The following is a 23,566-nucleotide window of genomic DNA, read 5'->3' as shown; positions in this document are numbered from 1 at the left end:
CCCATGATTTCTATGTACACTCCTGTTAGTAATAATCCCTAGTAATGAATAATAGTCTCTGAGAGTTGATAAATGCAATGAAAGTTTTTGTAGTGGAGTTTCCTTTAACTACTTCATCTCTTCGTCTCTTCCTACTTCAAATATTCTTAAGAATATACGGAAATCTTTTCTTGCCCCTATTAAAGGGGAGGATGATACACTTTGCTTTGGAAATATTTCTCCAGGCTGATAATGATTCTCTCCTTCTGTACCAAAATATTAATTAGTGCTTTGCATGGTTTTTACATGTTACTCATCATCATCATTCAGGGAGTGGAGGTTCCCGGGCGTTTCTGATGGGCGATGAATGATGGCACAGGTATATATACTTCACGCTGTGCCCTGGCTCATGGCACAAGGGGGAAAACTCAGGATGGGTGCGCACATAGCAGAAAGGTCCCTGTTGCTGGGCTGCCTTGTGGCATTGGTTATTCCAGGTAAGATCCAGTATTGATCAATTTATGTGACCGAAATATGGAAAATATGCAAGTCCTTAAATCTGGAAATAAAGGGACCTGATTGTTCATTTTTGAGAGGGTTGAAAAAAATATGTGAAACGGAAGCAGGTAACCGATTATCTGAAAGTCTGGACTACTGTTGTTAATATTTAGTCTGCATCATAATTGTGCTGTAATAAGGATTTGATTACTAAGATCTGGTTACATAGTTATTAAGGCTGAAGGAAGACTTTAAGTCCATCTAGTTCAACCCATAGCCTAACCTAACATGCCCTAACATGTTGATCCTAGATAGGAGAAAATAGATTTTTGTGCAAAAAACAATCCGAGTCTCTTCAGTGGTTTTCTTCAAATTTTCAACGAGTTTGGTCCAATTTTCAAAAAGTTTTTTCAGATGAGAAACAAAAAAAAGAAGTTTCTCCACTTTCCCCTATCTACCATACAGATGGCATCGGAGCGCCGGAAGTTTTTTTTCATGGACCTATAGACTTGCATTGACGATTTTTATCCGGCACTCGAATCAATGTCTCCATAATTTTGCACCAACCACTTTTTCTGCACAAAAGTCGAACATATGAACATCCCCATGGACTATACTAGGTACGAGTTCTACAGGTGAAAAATACAGACAGAACTCGCACACACACAAAAAAGATGCATACAAAAATCCACATGTGACTTCTTTGCAGCCCTATGTAAAAATCATCAATTTGATATATTTTTCACATTTGAATTATAGTCACACTGAATTGCAAACTTGGCTTGGCTACATTTATATGTGTGTCATATTGCGAAATTTATCATGTACATCTGCTTTCCAGATAGATACAAGTAGGAGAAATTTTAATTATCTGTATAAATTAAAACTTGCGATTTCTACATATTGGGCAGGATGGGAAAGCACAAGTCTGAATAATATTCATGAATGAATCAAAGGTGAAAATGCAATTAAGTCAGAAGTTATGGGCGCGGGTGAGAAAATTTAGGGTGTAAGAATGAGCGGGAGGCGGCTGGGAGGCTTCGTGAAAGAAGAAAGATAATTTTTCATCCTGGAAAAAGAGAAAGTTCTGATGATCTGAGACTGTAATTACTGGTATTATTAGGCATCGGCCAGGGCTGGGAGTTTTAAGAGCAGCACGTGTGATGACCCAACCACCACACCTTGTACAGAGAAATAATAAACTTTAATTAACTAAAATATATATTAATATCCTCTCCTCACATTAGTCCCTCAAATCCTTTTGGATTCCCCTTTTCAAAATACTGGTCCAAAAATAATTTTAATGATTTTCTTCAATAGTCTGGTAAGGATTAGAGATGGGGGAATCATTCAACATTTTTTTTAAAAAGGTTTATCATTCTTGGAGATATCTCCAAACCCCAATTATAATAAACGGAGAGTAAGCAAAGTTTTTTTTAAAAAGAAAAGAGTATACATTACTCTCCATTCCTAGGCTCACCCTTCACCTGTCTTGCTGCTGCAGGTCCCACCCTAGTCCTCTATTCACTTTGGATTGGTCTTCAGAGCAGTATTCTGTTCGGTCTTTGGATTAGTTTTCAGATAAGTCTTTTCTTCAGTCTTTGTATTGGTTTTGAGTACATATTTCTCTCTTGGCCAATGGATTAGTCTTCAGATCCATCATCTCTTACGGTCTTTGGATGAGTCTTCTGATCAGTCTTCTGTTCAATCTTTGGATCAGTCTTCAACTTAGTCTTCTGTTTGGTATTTAGATTGGTCTTCAGATAAGTCTTCTCTTCAGTGTTTGGATCAGTCTTCAGATCATTCTTCTGTTTGATATTTAGATTGATTTTCATATGAGTCTTCTCTTTCGTGTTTGGATTGGTCTTTAGACAATCCTTTGTTCAGTCTTTGGATCAGTCTTCACAACAGTCACCTGTTAAGGTCTTTGGATCAGTCTTCTGATTGGTCTTTGATTCAGTCTTCAAATTAATCGTCTGTTCAGTCTTTGGATCAGTCTTCAGATCAGTCTTGTGTTTGGTATTTGATTGGTCTTCAGATGAGTCTTCTCTTCAGTGTTTGGATTGGACTTTAGATCAATCTTATGTTCAGTATTTGGATCATTCTTCTGCTGGTATTTAGATTGATTTTCATGTGAGTCTTCTCCTTCGTGTTTGGATTGGTCTTTAGACAATCTTCTGTTCTGTCTTTGGATTAGTCTTCACAACAGTCACCTGTTAAGGTCTTTGGATCAGTCTTCTGTTCGGTCCTTAGATCATTCTTCAGATTAATCGTCTGTTCAGTCTTTGGCTAAGTCTTCACAACAGTCACCTGTTAAGGTCTTTAGATCAGTCTTCTGATCAGTCTTCTGTTCGGTCTTTGGATCAGTCTTCAAATATATCACCTGTTCAGTCTTTGGATCAGTCTTCAGATGAGTCTTCTGTTTGGTATTTAGATTGGTCTTCACATGACTCTTCTCTTCGATGTTTGGATAGGTATTTAGATCAATCTTCTCTTCGTTCTTTTGTTAAGTCTTCAGATCAATCCTCTGTTTGGCCTTTGCATCAGTCTTCTGTTTGGTTTTCAGTCCAAATCTTGAGGCACTGATTTGGCCTCCCGTGGTTATTTGGGATGCGCCATACGTTAAAGACATATGATTCTTTCTATTTTTTTATATGAGGTTTAGCCGGAGCGTTAAGATCTGAACCAAAGATCACTCCAAATAGAAGAACAATTTGAAGGAAGATCCAAAGCAAGCAGAGGAATGGGCAGAGAATTGCAAGTAAAGGGTGGTCCTATGACAAGTGAATGCAAAATTTTTATCATGCAACCCCTTCCCATCCTTCAATAGGATCTTGCAAAACATTAGCCAACATTTTGATGTATTCTTAAGGATTGAATACCTAAAATTTGGATTCTGTCAAATTTGAATTTTTGAGAAAATTCATAACAAATCAAATCAATTCTCTCATCTCTAGTAAGGCGTGGAGGATGGCACGATTGGTATTCTGAAATTGTTACCAGCATTTTTGACAGTGTTTGCCACAGAGGATAAAAAATAACAATCACAATAAATGTATAGAATGAATCATTACAGACAAAACAATACTAAGCGTGTGTAGTTTTTTATTTTATAATCTTATTAGAAATTTGAGCGATATACTTTTGCCATTTTTTTCCTTTTTTTAAATCCCAGTATGGGATTTGATCATGCATCAATTGTTTGCCATGCCCATAATGTTTTAATTTGTTTCTGACTAGTTGGAGCTTATTTTTATTTGCGGGATAAGTTGCAGTTTTCATTGTTACAACTTTGAGGATAGATTTGATTTGGTTTTTGTTTTTTTCATTTTTAGAGATGGAATAAGCTAAAGATTATTTATTGAAATCCTTTACAGTGTTTTCCACACTTTCATTATCACATTTCCTCCCTTTTTTGTCTAATTTTTGTTCTTTTTCACCTGTTTTTTTCCATCTTATTCATCTTTTAATTTGTATTTTTTTCAGTTTATTTTACTTGTTTGCTTGTTTCTAATTCATCTTCACCAATGTGGGCAAGGTTATTGTTTTCCAGATATTCATCAATTGCGACTTTGTAAAAAGTAGCACATTTTTTTGTACAATTTTTCTCCAGTTCCTCCTCTGGAATGTTAATATTCACATTTGAAATTGTTTGCGCAAATTTTGTGACATATTTTGTGCAACATGTCACTTTTGTTTGTTTGGAGAAAATTTGTACAACAAATTTAAAAAGTTGGAATTGATTAATTAAATCAGCCACAAACAATGGGAATCAAAAATTAGGCCCACATTGAAAAACATAACAAAAAGGTCCAACACAAAAATGAGCTTAAAAAAAATTCAAATTAGAGAAAAAAACTTGGCTAAGTTGGCTAAGAACACCAAAAACTAGACAAAAAAGGTGTACATGCAATAATACATGCATGGTTTGTTTATTATTTGTAAATCTGGTTCCAAGTGGGAGGGGCTCACTGGATCCTCTGGGGCGGGACTTTAGGCTCCTCTGCATTGTTAACTTGTGAGCACCACCCCCTTGGTAAAGACCATAAAAATGTGCACTAAATATAAAGGTTCTTAGCTTTGGAACAGCATGGCAGATTTACAAAAAAAACAAAAAGCGGAATACTCTACCGCTGACTGCTGAGAAATAATGAGTATCACAGTACGATGACATGACACACCTTCTATGCAACTAAATTCAGTGTCACCTACACGACAAGAATTACAGGAATATATATATAGAAAAAACAAATGCTCTTGTATAATTATATATGTTCTTCTGCATTTATGAGAACTGTGTAAATAAACCTTACAAGAGAAATATGTACCTGCCCTATATTATACAACTCATATAAGACTACACACCCTGTAACAGAAAGAAGCATAATAAAAAAAAGTTTGCTGCAAAAGTCTTCGCATCCTTGTGAAAAGATTCTGGAAAAGCTTCAAGACCCGTAAAGTTAATCAGAATTATATAGTTTGGAGGCAGTTTTTGGAAACTTTTTAGTACTCTTGATGCCAGGAAACAAAATGATAAGGATTTCCCACGTAAAGCATTTTTTTTTTCGACATGTCAGAGTATGTTACTAGTAGATGGCTTTGAAATAAGATATATCAATGCCTCGAACAGTGGAGGATCATTGCTTCTAATTCACCTGAACCTCTTTGGTACTCGTAACTTGAATGATAAGAGTGACCCAATATGGATAGCACTGATTGGTTGATTTCTAAGTATACTGTGCGTAGGCAGAAAGCTGTAAATCAGTGCAGGGGCGGGGTTCGATGAGGAGGCACGAGACACCTAGTGATCATTTCCAAACTACAGCTAGCAACCCAACAAGTAACACATTGCCGGAATCAGGGTAATTGACCCTACATTATACTATTCGTAGTAAAGTGTCAGATGAATATAAATTAATGTATAATGAAAGCCAATGCTCATATCAATATGGCACAAATATGGACAAATTATGTATAAAATGATATGACTTTATGATCCAAGCTTCTGAACTGTTTTTTCTTTTTTCTCTTTTCCAGCTTACTCCTTGAAGTGTCACACATGCGTAGGTAGTGATAATGGGTGCAGTCCAACCGAGGTGACGTGTCCTGGAGACAATGACAAGTGCTCCACCACCGCCTTGTATGTCGACTCCTGTAAGTAGCCACTTATTATGGATTCCTTATTAAGATTCCTCAGCGGTCATCGTGTCCAACCCCCTGCTCAATGCAGGATCCACTAAACCGTCTAAGACAGATGTCTGTCCAGACTCTGTTTGAAGACTTCCATTGAAGGACAACTCCCCTCCTCTCATGGCCACCTGTTCCAGTCACTTGTGCCACCAAAACAGATCTGGGCCTGTCAGTGCCTTGTCCACAAGACCTCTGAAGAGTCCTGTGATATCTGGCACCAAGTCATTAGCAGTATATCCTTGTATCCTATAAGTTTCTTGGTTAGGCCTCCATGAATCAGACTTGTTTTTCTAGGACATCCCACAGATGGTCGATTTGGACTGTGATCTGGGAATTTGGTGATAAGTAATCACCTTGATCTTTTTCATGTTCCTCCATTTCTGACACACAATTATGTCCCCAAAGAGGCATTGACATTAGCTGATCCCACTGCCATGAAGGGGGGAACTTGGTCTGCACAATGTTAGGTAGGTGTCACATCTACATGATGATAAGGCAAGAGATTTCCATCAGAACATCACCCCATCACATGACCACCGCCGGCTTGTCTTCTTCCCATAGTGCATCCTGCTGCAATTTCTTCCCGAGGTAAAAATGTTAAAATAATTTTTGAGTTCAACCATAAGTTAAATTATGAAAATATGTCTCCGATCAGGCCTCAGGGTGGAGAACAGATTTCACATTCTGAACTGTGGAGCTTCTTTCTTCTATTCTCATTGTTGTACATATTATTTTAGTTACTAAAAGAACTGGAAGGAACTATGTATGTTATATAGACATGGTATAGTCATGATAATAGCCAAAAATGTGGATTTGGAAAATGTAATTGCCTATTCTTTATAGCTATTGTGAATAAGTGATATAACATTTCTTTTTTTTTTTATAAAGTTCCTTGTAAGGTGCAGAAAGTTTTTAAAGGCTGCATAAACTCAACTAAAAGTTCCCAAAAAATATCAATATCCCCAAATGACCGGATCACCTTGTCCCTGCAGCAGAGGTTTTGCGACTCGGATCTTTGTAACACTAAAGGAATCCCAGGTACAGTAGCCATATCCATATATTTGTAGGTTATTATGGTCTTAGTGTATTGGGACTTAAGATAACGAAATATCGAATTAGCTGAATTTGCTCCATTGACAAGTTTAGGTTGGGGTTCACTCTTGGGTCTTGTTTGTCAACTTGAAAGGTCGGCCATTCGATAACCTACTATTGGTTTCCATGAGCAACAGATGAGTATTTTTCAAAATGGTGGGTGCCACAGATGAGCATGTGGCCAAACCTCAACATTGAAGATTCCACAGTCAACGCAACTATTTTAGAATGCATGTGACCGAAGGTATATTTTGGCAATCACTAGAGGTCACTGTATGCACAATTTTTCCAAGATGGCTTTATGAGCAGTTAATTAAAGACTGACTCTAAAAGTATTGGGGGGGGGGTCGATTCATTAAAGTGTTTATGTCGATTTTCTGGAATAAAACACTGAAAAGTTGAAAAGATTTTGAAAAGCTGGCAGCTTTTGGAATTTTCAAATTGAGCAGAGCATGGGCTGGATGGGACATGATGGCATCCTCCCATCAAATACATCAAGAGTTTCTTAACTTATGCCAGAAATATCACTCTAGTATCTGACAAAGGTGCAGAGCTCAAAATGCTCCAAATACAGTATAAATAGGTGGGCAGCACCTCTTAATAAATTGAGTGCACTTGCTCCATTATGCCCCTCATTAAGACTGGCATGTACAACACCAGTCTTAATAAACCGGCACCAGCGTTCTCGACTATGAGTGATGGGGTTTTTCGTGAAGAACCATGGTTGGTCATGGCAAAATAATAAATAATATAGTTTACACAAGCAGATTTCTGTACGTAAATATACACTCAAGCTGATACAACCAAGCCAATATAATAAATTCAACGATACAACCGACCTGATACATCAAAGCCAAAGAATAATCAACTCAACGATACAACCAATTTGATACAACCAAGTAAATATAAGAAACTCAATGATACAAACAAGCTTATACATTCAATCCAATATAACCAGCTCAACGATACAACCAAGCCAACCAATTCAATGATACAATCAAGCCAAAACAACCAAGCCAATAAAACCAACTCATCAATGCCTCAAAGCTGATATAACCAAGCCAATATAACCAACTCAATGATACAGCCAAGTTGATACAACCAAGACAATATCACAAAATCAACGATACAACCAAGTCAGTATAACCAACTCAATGATTCAACCAAGTCGATACAACCAAGCCAATATCACCAACTCAACGATACTGCCATGTCAATATAACCAACTCAATGATATATCCAAGCTGATACAGCCAAGCAAATATAACCAACTCAATAATACAACCAAGTCGATTCAACCAAGCCAATATCATCAACGCAGTGATCAAGCTGATAAAACCAAACTAATATAAGCAACTCAACGATACAATCAAGCCAATATACAACCAACTCAACGATACAACTAAGCTGATGCAACCAAGCCAATAAAGCCAACTCAACGATACAACTAAACTGGTACAACCAAGCCAATATAACCAACTCAACAATACAACTAAGCTGATACAACCGAGCCAATATAACCAACTCAATGATACAACTAAGCTGATACAACCAAGCCAATATAACCAACTCAATGATACAACTAAGCTGGTACAAGCAAGCCAATATAACCAACTCAATGATACAACTAAGCTGATACAACCAAGCCAATATAACCAACTCAACAATACAAGCAAGCCAATATATAACCAACTCAATGATACAACTAAGCTGATGCAACCAAGCCAATAAAGCCAACTCACCGATACAACTAAGCTGATACAACCATGCCAATATAACCAACTCAACAATACAACAAAGCCAATATATAACAAACTCAACGATACAACTAAGCTGATGCAACCAAGCCAATATAACCCACTCAACGATACAACTAAGCTGATACAACCAAGCCAATAAAACCAACCGAACAATACAATTAAGCTGCTCATCTTTTGTTCAAGGCTCCTTAACACAGGTTAATTCAATCTGTATGAGGATGAAGAATCATATCTTGACAAAACCATATCCCTTGTAAAAAACAGGGAAGTATGCTGATGACAAAAATAATTTTTAAGCCTGCATAAATTATCCAATCAGCCCACAAATAAGCATTTAAATTGAATGCTTGCTGGCTGCTGTTATGTTTACATGAGATCAGTGGGGTCTGAGAAGTTTTGACAATTATCAGGCCATGTAAAAAGGCATTAGTTTAACTCACCATCTTGTATCCCAATAAGGTCATGGGTTTCTAAGATGCCCCGAAAAGGTTTGTTTCACAGAAATTGGACTGACTGATTTGCAATTAAATAGACCCTAGGAGTTTGTCTGATCTTATCACAGTTATTGTTATGAATCTATGGATCGTAATGTCCATATTGGAAAAAATGGATTCAGTGTTTTTTTTTACCAATTTTCATATTTTGGTTTAAATATTTTGGTTGTAAATTTTTCCTAAATCAGATCGACAAGATCTGCAAGAGCTGGTCCAAACGTACTAGTCATGAGATAACATGGTGGTTTATGTAGGAATTATTAATATTATTTTGTCAGCTTTGACTATCATTTTATTGTTTTCAGGTCCTAACACAACTCAAAATGATCTTTACTGTCACTCATGTATATCTCCTGGAAGCGCCTGCAACAGTGATACAATGAAGACAATGCGATGCATGGGAGAACAGAAACTGTGTGTAGATATGAAAGTCGTAGGTTCCTTTGGTGAGTAGATGGATAAAGGGAAGGGTTGTATATGACAAGTATGTACAGCTAAAATATATTTCCATTGATGAAAATGACGACTTATGATCAGTAAAAAAAAAAAATTCCAATCAATTAATACCACTCGTCAACAAAAGTTATGTTAATGGTAAGGAGGAACTCACAAGTTTTTTCGAAACAAATTTACTATAAAACTTACAAAATTGCATAAAATATTGAGCATTAATTTTTAGCGCGTTTTACCCCTAACATCATTGTCTTTCCTTATCTAACAAAAGGTGACATATCAGATGTCAACATAAAAGGATGTGGAGAGATTCCATCTTGTACCCAGAACTTGGTTTTCTCCAGTCAAACATCTTCAGTGTCCGTCCAGTGCTGTAATGAAAACTTTTGCAACAGTGGCACAGGTAATGTCCCATATAGAAGATGCACAGTTCGAAGGAACCTTTTGATAGTAATAATCAAGTAGACAATGTTTAGGACGTAAGAGGTCCAGTCTAGAAATATTCCTGTCCCGGCTGAACCCCCAAGTAAATCCTGCCTTCAGCTTAGAAATGACATATTGTCCATGGTTTTAAAGCGAACCTGTCACCAGGTTTGACCGATGCGAGGAACGGCCACCGCCTTTCAGGGATTATCTACAGCATTCTATAATGCTGTATATAAGCCCCCGATCCGACCTGCAAGATCCGAAAAATAAGTTTAATTATTTTCACCTACGGGACGGTCTAGTCCAATGGGTTTCTCAGGTCTATGTCCGGCGCCTCCCATCTTCTTGTGATGCCGCTCTCCTACTTGCTTCACAGGCTTCCTGGCATCGTGCTCATGCGCAGGCATACTTATCTGCCCTGGTGAGGGCAGAACAAAGTATTGCAGTGCGCAGGCGCTAGGCATCTCTGACCTTTCCCGGCGCCTGCGCACTGCAGTACTTTGCTCTGCCCCCAACAGGGCAGATAAGTGCGCCTGGGCAGGAGCGCGATTCCGGGGTGCCATGAAGCAAGCAGGAGGGCGGCGATCATAAGAAGATGGAAGGTGCCGGACCCGGATATGCGACACCCATCGGAACCAGACCGCCCCCCTGGGTGAGTATAATAAACCTTATTTTTCTTATCTCTCAGGTTGGACCGGGGCTTATCTACAGCATTATAGAATGCTGTATATCAGGCCTGAAAGGTGGTGGCCGTATCTTATATCGTGTTATGTTTATATTTTATCCTCGCCTTTTTACAAGAGTCATAACTTTTTTTTTTTTATGAGGACATGTTTATTGCCGGATGAGGTATAGTTTTCTACACCATGTACTAAAAGCAAACAAAAAATTCTAAGATGGATGAAATGGGGAAAAAAATGCAAGTCAACCAGTTTGTTTGTTTTTTTCTTTGTGGGAGGAGTTGTAAATAGTGTTCATTGTGTAGTAAAAATGATCTAGCAGCATGATTCTCCAGGTCATTAAAATGATGGTGATATCAAACTTGTAGATTTTTTTGTTTAAGTGGTGAAAAAACTTAAGATTTTTGTAAAACATAGTTTTAATTTGTGCCAACATTTTCCGAAACCTATAACATTTTTATTTGTCATCAATAAAGCTTTGTAAGGCCTCTTTTACAAGCCCTGGTGATTCCTGCAAAGGAAAAACCAGTACTAGTGAGATCGGTGGTCCGTTTCCGTGTGCCATCCGTATGTACCTATATGACATCCCTGCATCCGTTTGCTATCCATGTGTCTGTGTTCCACATCCATTGCCATACCGGCACCTAGGAAAATTAGTATAGTACGCGCTGATCCCAGGCGCCAGCTGATGAAGGCAGCGCTCATCATTGTGTACATCTTGTGTAAAATTGAGAATTAAATAAAAAAATGGCATGGCCTCCCATGCAATTTTCATACCCAGCAGAGGGAAAGCCCACAGCTGAGGTCTGATGTTAATAATCTGGGACAAGAGACAATACCCTGTAAGGTTCCCAAGATATTAATATCAGCTCGCATCTGTTTGCTTAGCCGTTACTGGTGAATGTATAGGGGACCCCAGATAAAAATAATGTAGGATCCCCCTATAAATTCAAACCAGCAAAAGCTAAACAGACAGCTTTGGGTTGATATTAATAGTCTGGGAAGGAGTCAGAAATATTGCCCCCCTTGGCTAACAGCACCATCTCTCAGCCGCCCCCAAAATGGTGCATCCATAAGATGCGCCAAATCTGGCTCTTAGTCTCACGCTTCCAACTTGTCCTATAGCAGTGCAAGTGGGGTAATTGTCAGCTGACATCAAGATCATGGGTTAGTAATGGAGAAGAGTCTATAAGACGCCCCCATTGCTAACCTCATAGTAAGTTAGGCAATAAACGCAAAGCAAGAATAAAATCCTTTATTTGAAATAATTAATTTACACATTTATTTCAAAATAAGAAACAAAGTTATACTCACCTTAGGCCTATTCTATTGAAGCCCTTGTCCCAAGTAAAGACAGAAAATAATAAACAACCATAATACTCACCTTACGCCTAATTCACCAATGCCCATGTCCCCTGTAAAAAAAGTAACAAAAATAATAACAAAATTAAAAAAATAATAAACAACCATATCCCTTATTTGCCCGAAGTGAAGATTAACAATACTGTCCCATGTCGTAGTCCATCTCAGCGATATCTAGTTTACAACATGAATGGTGGCATGATGCGAATGTCCAGGCTGAAAACCAGGAGACAATGAGGTGCTGCGAGCACGGCTTCAGTGACGAGCGGTTATGTTATAGAGGTTACCGCCGTTCTTTGAAGGTGCATTCCCAAGCTCACTTTATTGTCAGCCGGGATGATGAACTGCGGTGACCTCAATGAGAATGTTCTTTTTCTATTTTACTTAATTTTTTAGTTCCTTTAAGGGACTTTAGCATGCGGTCACCTGATCACTTATAACATGGCGTCGCAGTGTATAGAGAAAATTGAGGTTTCACATCTAGTGTAATTCACTGAAAAAAGGGCTAAAAATCAATAAAAACATCACTAAAAGAGAAAAAGCAGTCATACTTGCAATACCATGTCCAGACACAAATGCACAAACAGGATGCAGCAGATCCCACATGATAAAGAAAAAACAAAAAAGAATGGACCACCCAGAAAATATTTTAAGAAATGTCTAAATCTTTCTTACAATAATTAAAAACACATAAAAAAAGGGAGAATTTATACAGAGAATAGTCGTGGTATCTTGGTTATGGAGCACCCCCCCGTGTAGGGCAATGGGGTACTCGGTACCGGGTCTGTCTCTCTCGGTTCTGGGGATGTCACGGTGGCCCGACTCGGTCCGTGGCCCTTCTGAGGGGCGTACAATTAAAGGTGAAGTTTGTCTGGTGTTCGTGATGCCAACTGTGGTATTCGGTCAGGGTGACCGATGCTGCTTGGGGGTCCGCTGGGGTGATGGAATGGCAGCTAGATGGTATACCTTCCCACAGGTGAAGTATATCCCCAAGGCTTCCCAGATGTGTAGGTGGTGATGGGGGACGATGTAAGACACGATTAATAACGAGGACACAAGGTTGCAGTCTCTTTACCTTTTACTGAAGACTTCATCATCCACAGTCCAGAGTACCGTTCACAGGGCAACCAGAGTCTGGCTGGTCCGAAGGCAAATCCAGAGTTCTCTTAACCAGGTGGAAATCAGTAGCCTTCCTACTAGTGCCTGTGTGTTGTAGTACCTCCCTGCTGAGCACCACGGGATAGTCCTCACAACTTTCGTAGATGTTTCTGATGTTCTCTCTCTCTCTGTCCCCCAGATGGTATGGATAGGACAACCTGTATGACTGGGATAGCCTGGGGCTTGTTTGTAGGGACCCTAGAGATGCCCCGACCCCCACAATTTGCCTCCGTGTCTTCTTAGGTATTTAGGTCGGGCAGCCAACTTGGAATTGACTATCCTGCCGGTCTCTGAAGTAATGCGTAGAGTCAATTACTCCCTCGGTGTTCCGGCCACCGGCTACGCGCCTCAGAAGGAGGCTGCCGATCTTGGGGCAGAACTCCTCCCGGTATTATCTCCTTGTGCTGTGACTTCGTTTCTCACTCTCCACAATACACTTCGCTTCGTGTCCTTTCTTAGGATGCTGCCGCACGTGGGGCAGGCGCTGCTCCGTAGCTATCTTTCTCGTGCTAGGCCTCTGTCAGGATCCCACCCCTGACAGGGACCCTCTGTCTGCAGCTCAGATGTTCCTCCTTCTCCCCCTGTCTGCCTGACAGGTCCTCTCTGGGTAAAACCCAGGTAGCGTCTGACTAGCTTCCTATCCAACCCACCAGTTTTACCCGTGTGTGAGGAGTGCCCTAATAGATAGAAGGCTCCCCCTGGTGGACTGGAGTGTGAAGTGTGGTGTGTGACTTGTGATACCTGGCAAGATGAACTCCTTTAGTACAATCAGACGTAATATCACTCCCCCTGGTGAAAGAGCGACATTACTGCAGCAACCAGGACTCTGGGGCGCTGCAGTTACATATATAGTAAATATAATAATCAGCTCCCAAGTTACATGAGGAAACACAATACTGTAGAGCAGAGACAAGACAGATGTAATAAAATAATAAAATTGACTTTTAGAGAATCTTGCCCATTCGCACATTTTTTATTTATATCAATGGCATTAGTACAGATAACATTGTATTAGAAATATCTAGAATAATAGCATCATCTAGTGAGTGGAAATAGAATCACATGTAAACCAAAGACTATGTGGCCAGGGAAGTTATAAAATAATAATGACTCTAGAACCTCAAGTGAGGATTAAACAGTAGTGGGCCCAGTACTTGGTAATCCCAAACAGCTATAAAGCTGCAAGTAAAAAAGATAAATAGTCAATTCATAACCCAAAGATAATCCCCGCAGGCATAGAGTCAAGGTTTAATTAATGAAACGTAAGCACTAAATAAATTAAGCATTAAAATTAAACTGAAGTACCAACTAAGATTCCCTAATAGCAACTAAAAAACTAAGAGTAAGTTTACCACTGATCCATTTAACACACGTTTCGCCATTTGGCTTCTTCAGGAACGCTGATAAAGGCGGGGGCAGCACACGTGAAAAATACTGAAAACAACCACTTAGCCACCAACCAAATATCCGTGGGGTGGCTGCCTAGTATTCTAATTGCATAGGGTATCATTCACACCATTACGTAAGATGTATCTCTATCCATAAAGCAGCCTATTATCAACTCCCCTCTATTTACATCAGGCGGGATTCCGAGACCTATGTCATTTTTATTTTTCCATCAATAAAGCTGTGTAAGGGATATTTTTTGGGGGTCCTAAGCTAACAATTTTATTGCCACCAATTTGGGGAATATTCGACATTTTTATAGTGTTTTATTGCATTTTTCTTTTGGAGGTTTGGTGGTCAAAAAACAAAGTTTTTTGCGTTTTGATTTCCATTACACAAATGGATTAACTAATTTATATCTTGACAGGCTGAACTTTTCTATATTTAATACTATTTATGGTTTTAATTTTTTTTATTTGTTTATTGTTAATAGTGGGGAGGATTCAAATTTTTATATTTTAGTTTTTTAAATGTTTTTTATTTTTATTTTTTACTTCATATATTTTTAGCTCCTTTAGGGGACTTTAGCCTGTGATCATTTGACCACATATAATACGGTGTCACGATATATAGAGAAAATAAAGATCTACGATGAACTGTAGTCTTTTACTGACCTTTGCAGGAGTAGAAAGATGGTATCAACAGGAGCATTTAGCAGGCATCATGTGGGGGGCGATCAGAGCAGCGGCAGCCCCTCCATTTTGATGCTGATGTCTGAGTTTTATATAGTTAGCAGCATCGGTCAACTCTTAGCTCAGAACACAGATGCTTAACACAGATGCTGCCTATTTAATATTAGCGAGCATCTACCATTAGTGGAAGGGGATCAGCTTCTGAGCTCTAGCCATACACCGGAGACCCCGTAATGATCAATTTTTCATTAAGAAGTGAAAATCAAATATCGTGGGTGACTCTAAGAGTTTGTCAATATCCTACTACCAAAAATATTGCAAAAATATTGTTGTGTGAGGAATATTCAATGTTCTTCTTCAAGATTTTCTTTGAAGGCTCTTTACATCAAGCAAATTGAGGAAAACTAGAATCTTTACAGTTGTTGGAGATTGGATCGAGCGCATCATGGTTATTCTTTTTTGGGCAAATTTGTATGTTTTTATGTTATACCATTGACTTTTGATGGACTGTAAATTTCCATAAAACTCTTGAAACTGAACTTTTAAGTTCAACATGTAATGGACCAACCATAGTGGCGTTGATGGTCTCCTGATTCAGTCACCACTCAAGTAGATGGAGTCACCAAGTGTCCTTAAACATAATATTTGTAAAACGAAATAGAAAATCGTCAAATGAATGGTTCACATTTAACTTTTGAAGCTATATATGAAAATAATACAGTACAATTCAGATACTAATCCAGTATGTCTTCTGTGTAGATTCTAAGTCTGAGGACAAAACACCCAATGGACTACAATGCTACAGCTGTAATACACTTGATGGTTCAAGTTGCTCAACTGAGTCAGTAGTCAAAGCCCAATGTTATGGAGCCCTGACCTCTTGCTTAGAAATTGAAGGAACATTTGTAAAAGGTAAGTAGATAGCTCTACTACTATGATTGCATTCTTCTAACATTCGCAGAAGGTGGAGCTGATAAATAGACTTCCTTATTTGATTTCATGCTGTGATTTCTGCTCAATTATTGCTCTGTTTTTATTTTCCTAGATGGACAAACTTTACCCACTGTGATCAAAGGTTGTGCTACACCATCAATATGCAACGTACCTATCCTACCCTTGTTACAAAAGTTGGGCACCCCTACTGTAAAGTGCTGCAACGAAAGTCTCTGCAACAGTCAATATTCTGAGAGCGGTCTTCAAGCCAGTGGCTATTTACCCGTGGGAAATGCTTCTCCAGGAACAGGTATCCAAAACCGACCTTCTACTGATGCTACTTCTGGAGGCAACCCATTAAAAACGGAACATCCCGCCGTTACCAAATATGGCACTGGTTCACACAGTAATAATGGCTATACAGACCACGATAGAATTTTTATTGATAGTGAAAGTAACACTGTTTCCAGTCCTATTAATTATTCACCAGGGCAAGCATATGATGGCATGTTATCACCAGGACCATCAGTTGTATTGAACCCTAACTATAGTGTCAATGATGGTAGCTCCATCCTGGACGCACCTCCAACTTTTCCTGATTTCACCAGTTACGGGGAGGACAGTTTTTTTCCAAACTCAAATTCTGACAATGATATGAACTTCCCATATAATAATGAATATAACAGCTATGACAATGGTGGCTTTACAGAAATAGCTTACACGGACATAGACTTCCTAAATAGTAATGACTTGAGTGGCGGCTTCACGGATGTAGTTTACACAGACTTAGACTTTAATGAGGATCCATACAATTCTCCCACAGTGGCTCCAGATAGCGTAGGGCCTAATAGTCATGATTTTATGGGTAGCTCTGCCTATAATCCAAATACCATTTTATCAGCTAGCAACGAGACCGGTGGATACTCAGCTAATACAGTGAATAATGGTAGTAATGTGAATGTGCAAGGAAATCATGTCAACGTGCAAAACCTGACATCCACAACACCAAAGACCCACAATTCAGATATTAATCTCCACATTTCAGGATATGGCACTAACATTTCTAATATGGATACTGGTAACAATAATGCCTCTGGAAATAATATCTCTAGTCCTATTAATTATTCATCAGGGGAAAATAATAACAGTGTATTATCATCAGGACCATCAACACTTGGAGGAGAAGGTTCACCAAACTCTAACTATAGTAACAGTGATGGTAGCTCCATCCCGGACACACATCCAACATTTCCAGATTTTAGCAATTATGGAGAGGACAGTTTTTTTCCCAACTCAAATTCTGACAATGATATGAACTTCCCATATAATAATGAATATAACAGCTATGACAATGGTGGCTTTACAGAAGTAGCTTACACAGACGTAGACTTCCCAAATAGTAACGACTTAGGCAACTATGAGAGTGCCGGCTTCACGGATGTAGTTTACACAGACTTAGACTTTAATGAGGATCCATCCAATTCCCCCACAGTGGCACCAGATAGCGTAGGTCCTAATAGTCACGATTCTATTGGTAGTTCTGCCTCCAATCCAAATGACATTTTATTAGCTAGCAACGAGACCGGTGGATACTCAACAAACACAGTGAATAATGGTAGTAATGGGAATGTCCCAGGAAATAACAGTACCATGCAGAATCTGAACCCCACAACATCAAAACCTCACAATTCTGATTCTAATCAGCAAATTTCAACATATGGAACTAATATACATAATATTGGCACTGTTAATAATAACGGTTCTGAAAATAATATCTCTAGTCCAATTCATTATTCATCAGAGGGGAAGAATCTCAGTGTATCATCGACAGGATCACCAACACTTGGAGGAGATGTTCTATCAAACTATAGTAACAATAGTACCAGTGATGGTAGCTCCATCCCGGAAGCACACCCAACGTTTCCAGATTTTAGCAATTATGGGGAGGACAGTTTTTTTCCCAACTCAAATTCTGACAATGATGTGAACTTCCCATATAATAATGAATATAACAGCTATGACAATGGTGGCTTCACAGAAATAGCTTACACAGACGTAGACTTCCCAAATAGTGACGACTTTGGCAACTATGAGAGTGCCGGCTTCACGGATGTAGTTTACACAGATTTAGACTGGAATAACAATCAATTCAATTCTCCCACAGTTTCTCCAGATAGTGAAGTTCCTAATAGTCATGATTCTGTTGGCAATCCTGGTGGTGATGTTACAGGACATAACAGTAATGTGCAGAATCTTAACCTCACAACAGCAAAACCTCACAATTCTGATTCTAATCAGCAAATTTCAGGATATGGAACTAATACGACTAATATTGGTACTGCTAATAATATTGTCTCTGAAAGTAATATCTCTAGTCCAATTCATTATTCAACGGGGCAAAACAATCTCAGTGTATCATCAACAGGACCACCAACACTTGGAGGAGATGTTCTATTAAACTATAATAACAATAGTACTAGTGATGGTAGCTCCATCCCGGACGCACACCCAACGTTTCCAAACTTTAGCAATTATGGGGAGGACAATTTTTTTCCCAACTCAAATTCTGACAATAATATGAACGTCCCATATAATAATGAATATAACAGCTATGACAATAGTGGCTTCACAGAAATAGCTTACACAGACGTAGACTTCCCAAATAGTAATGACTTTAGTGCCGGCTTCACTGATGTAGTTTACACAGACGTAGACTATAGTGAGGATCCATCAAATTCTCCCACGGTGGCTACAGGTAGCGTAGATCCTAATAATAATCATATTGTTGGTAATTCTGGTAGTGATAACAGTAGTTCATATAATCTAAATACCATTCCATTAAGTGGCAACAATGGACACTCAGTTGACCCTGTCAAAACAAAGACCCATAATTCTGGTATTAAGCAACATATTTCAGGGCATGGTGCTAACATTTATAATACGGGTATTGCAAACATTAATGGTTCTGGAAATTATATCTCCTCATCAGGAAACAACACAGCAGGAAGTGGAAACAGCTCTATTGCCGGCAGTTCTGGGTCCTCTTCACTTGTGTACATCAATTCAGGAAATGGAACTGGAATGACCAATGAATGGAGCAACAGCAATAATTATTCCAACCACAATAATGCAATGCCTGTAGGGTATACCAATATCCATGGAAATAACTACTCACCTTTTAACGGCAGTTCTAGTAATGGGACTCGGATAGGTTCTGAGTGGCTCGACACTGTGGTCTACTATAGTCCTGGAGATAATGACTCATCAGTCTCCTATGCTGGGCCTGGTGGGATGAATGGATGGGGCAATAGTTCTAACTCTAATATGACAGAACATGTGGGGCATGCAAATATTAATGGAAATAATAGCTCAACTACTTCCTACACGAGTACTGGTAATGGAACTGGACTTGCCAATGACATTAGTAATAACAATAACTCTAAACCTAATACATCAGTTCCAGGGGGATATACTAATATGTCAGGAAGCAATAACTCTTCAACATCTTATGGCAGTTCTGGTAATGGGACTGGGATTATTAATAGTAATAACTCTAATCATAGTATGGGGATACCTGAAGGTTATGCCAATGTCCCTGGAGGTAATGGCTCTTCAACCTCGTATGCCAGTCCTGGACATGGAACTGAGATTAGCAATGACAATAGTTCTTTGAATTATGGTATGTTGGTACCAGGGGCGAATGTCAACGTCCCTGGGAGTAATGGTTCCTCAACATCTTATACCAGTTCTAGCAATGGAACTGGAATGACCAATGAATGGGTCAACAGCAATGGTTCTTATCATGATATGGCATCACCAGGTGGAAATTATGGGTCTTTCAATAGCAATGGCAGTAGCCATTTCTCAGATAGCAACCATAGCTCTAACTTTATGATTCCAAACAATGGACCTACTTCCGGAAATATCAGCAACTATGGTGGTCCATGGGACAGTATTGAATCATATCTAAACCATATATCCTCAGGGGAAAATAACAATGGGTCACACCCCAACATTAGCTCTTGGATGCATGAGTTTCTACCTGGAGGATCTAGCGATAGCAATAAAACAGGTTGGATTTTTGGCAGTAACTATGATCCAAATATGATGACCAACAATAATGATTCTTCCAGCTATTACAATAATATCCAGAATTTTCTTTCAAAATTGAATGGATCTATCCATAGCAATGACAGCCAAAAAATCAATGAATGGATCCAAAAAAATAGTTTTTTCTCAAATTTGATGCCCCCCGGTATTAATAATGGCTCTGGGTATAATGTAAATTCCATGTTTAATAGATCTCTAAGTGACTATTTTAAAAGTCTAGGCATTTCATGGAACAACAGTAATATTCCCAACATACCTTCTATGTTCCCTAGTGTTAATAATGGGCCTCTCAACATTAGTAATATTGGTAGTGGATGGAGCAATATTATGTATAATCCAAATGTAAAAAATCCACATGCAAATGGTTCAGGGCCAATTCCTTACAACATTGGATCTTATGGCAATATTCAAATCCCAAACCTTATATCTCCAGGTTCTCCAAATAATAGTTCTACCAACACAAATGGCATTTTCTGGGGGTCAGGATCCAATGGTCAACCAAATAACCCAAATGACATGATCCCTGGGGGCTATAGTAATGGTTACAACAATGGCAATGAACATAACTCAGATGTAATTCCCTCTGGTGGAAGCAACCCTGGTGCTGGAAATAATATGGGCCATGAAAACATAAATAACAGCAGCCATAACTCAAATATGATGGTGCCTGGAGTAGGTAGTGGTGGATCATCTAATGGTGGTGCCAGTACAGATGGTAACGGCAATGTCTACAATACAAATTTGTCTGGCCATAACACAGACGTGCTGATTCCAGGTAGAAGTACAAATGATTCAACCAGTGATGGTGCTAACAATGGATCTGGAAGTAAAAACGGTACCATGTCCAATAGTGCCACCACTTTCTGGGCAAAATCGGGGCACTTTGTCATCTTCTCAGCCTTGGCTCTGCTCGTTCTGAACTGAATGCAGATCTCACTAAATACAAGGCAAGGGTTGAGTGTGCTATTTCTTTGTTTTTATAACTTATTATGTCTTTAATATGTTCATTACATGTATGTTTGCAATTATTGTATGATCCATTTTTATAGACTACCTTTGTTGTTTTGACTGACATCTTCTATTTTATTGTCTTGCAACTGGAAAAAAACATATTTCCCCTAGAATAATAATAATATACAAAATGTGCCCTCTTTTATCTTTCTTCTTGGCTCAATATATCCAAAGATGAGTGCCATGAGATTACCAGCTTTGGAAGAATGTTGTGATAATATATTGAATTTGTAATATGATAAAGTTTTGATCTTAGGGACATTCGGGGAAATGTTTGGGTAGACACATCTGTGCAAAACATATTCAAAACCCTAAAATGCACAAAATTCATAAGGAACCATATTGGTGGCCATATGTCCTACCATCACCATCCTCTGCTGGAATTACTTCTCAGTTGGAAAAACCTAACCCACCTTCATGTCAAGCCTACAACCTTTATTTTGGCATCTAATGCTTTAAATACAAGTTAATATGTGATGTAAAAAAAAGACTATATATTTTGGATACATGAAATAAAATAAATGATTATGACCTTTTGAAATAATAAAATGTGTAAATAAATTTTAAAAAAATCTTGGTGTCTGACTTGTTTTTGGTAAATGTAAAACTACGATCCCAGGAACTTAAGAAAATAACCTTGTGGATCAGCTGGCAGTTGTTTTGGTAAAAACCACATTGTTTTTTATCTGTAGTTTGGCCAAATGAGAAGAGAAATTGAGTCCAACTCAACATTTTAAACAGAGTAAATTATAAATTTTAGAGTTAGTCCGAATCGACTAGCAGGTATCGGTCCATTGGCCACATCAGTAATCTGTGGCCATTGGGTGGGAACCTTGAGAACCTGCTCATACCTATGGCACCCGTGGATCTAATTTTGATTAACCAACTTGGTTTGATGTCATAACACAATGTTTATGTAGCGCCAGGCCATCTAGGCAAGAGAAAAGCCAAGGATGTCATCGGGTTAGAAAGTTCTGAGGGCTCTCGTCCATCGGCTACAGATTTAGAGGAGGCACACTTATTTAATCAGTGCAGAGTCCAAGAGGCAGATGTAGGATGAATATCTTAGTCTGCCTGTTAAGTATTCTTTGAAGTTCTTCTAGAACTTCCTGCTAGGAGAACTGGAGATCAAACTGTCTCATCTAGTATCCCAAATTTTCAGTCACGAAATAAAGAAAAATGAAAATGATAAATGTGAACATTTCGTCTGAGGTGCACATCAGAACTCATCGATAATATAGTAAATTTAGGGGTAAGGTTTATTAATTCGGAAACATTCTGTACTGCTCATCTCAAGTCAAAGGGATAAAAAGATTTCATAGTAGCCATGCAATAAAATGATATATAGAGTCACAAGGTGAATTCACGTGAATATCGTGATAAATGAATATGTTGTTTGTCTCTGTCTGGTGAGACCCCAGTTTTTTTAACTGTTTGCAATGTCTTTGCTTTTCTGCCATTTGTGACCTTATTTTATAATAATCATATGAAAATGATAAACAAAAATTGTGAAAATATAGAAATTGACTGAAAAAGTTTCCACTCAATACCACATGAAATAATTATCGACCAAAGTCAAAGGAAATATCTTGAGGTATTCCCAATATCTGAATAAATTTCTTAATCAGTTCTAAACTTTTCATAGATTTTGGTGGCACCTAGAAAGACCTGTCCATTCCATTCTCCGATGGCAATGAAATTACCAGTTTCATGTGATACAGGAAAGATATATATCTTGGTACCATGTTAGCCATTAAAAGGTATCAACCACTGAGGACTCTCAATTCTAAATATTTTTCAGTTTCATGTGGTAACTTTTAGTGTTGTTTCTGATATACACGTATAGCTGGTAAGATATTAATGGCAATGTTACTTTGGATGACAAGTCTTTACATTCCTCCATGATTAGCCATTGTGGTCAGTTGGATTGTCAACAGAGTGCCGAATAATCCTCTTCTACGTCCCAAAATATTAATGAAAACTGTTCATTATAGGGAAACCATAAAAAAGGCTGCAACACCAAACTAGTAATGGGGCCTCTTCTTTTTCTAGATTGGTAGAAATTTCAGAGTCTCAATTTTCCTTCATACTCATGCTTCCTTTTGAAGGCTCTGTTTCACCAAGTTTCTTTGACATCCGTTCCTCCATGTACTCAGGTAAATGAAGAGTAAGGGGAAGATGAGGTCAGTTAGTAGAAGTAGGGGGGTAGAGAAGGAGAAGGATGAGGGGTGGTGATAGTAATAGAAGTAAAGCATAATGGGAGGAGGAGAAAGAGAGAACTGTCACTATGGACACCATCATCACATAACTCTTCATAGAGCCCGATAATTTGGGAGATATTC

General features: G+C 38.5%; 1 protein-coding gene across 2 annotated transcripts; it reads left to right on the top strand.

The window, feature by feature from the left end:
* Nucleotides 1-396: 396 nt before the first annotated feature.
* LOC143770410 (uncharacterized) lies at nucleotides 397-21,789 on the top strand. Of its 2 annotated transcripts, XM_077260021.1 has the most exons (8): nucleotides 398-476; nucleotides 5,515-5,631; nucleotides 6,556-6,705; nucleotides 9,319-9,459; nucleotides 9,738-9,869; nucleotides 15,930-16,082; nucleotides 16,216-16,413; nucleotides 19,093-21,789. In XM_077260021.1, exons 1-8 carry the CDS (start codon nucleotides 413-415, stop codon nucleotides 21,135-21,137), a joined length of 3,000 nt encoding a protein of 999 aa, XP_077116136.1. In that variant the 5' UTR covers nucleotides 398-412; the 3' UTR covers nucleotides 21,138-21,789. The 2 variants fall into 2 exon arrangements, with proteins under 2 accessions (XP_077116135.1, XP_077116136.1); XM_077260020.1 differs by having other exon boundaries at nucleotides 397-476; nucleotides 16,216-21,788.
* Nucleotides 21,790-23,566: the final 1,777 nt, after the last annotated feature.

The sequence above is a fragment of the Ranitomeya variabilis genome, chromosome 4 (genome assembly GCF_051348905.1).
Source record: "Ranitomeya variabilis isolate aRanVar5 chromosome 4, aRanVar5.hap1, whole genome shotgun sequence".
In the NCBI taxonomy this organism is placed as follows: domain Eukaryota; kingdom Metazoa; phylum Chordata; class Amphibia; order Anura; family Dendrobatidae; genus Ranitomeya; species Ranitomeya variabilis.
Note: the sequence above shows the minus strand (reverse complement) of the source record. Positions and strands in the feature narration are given on the sequence as shown.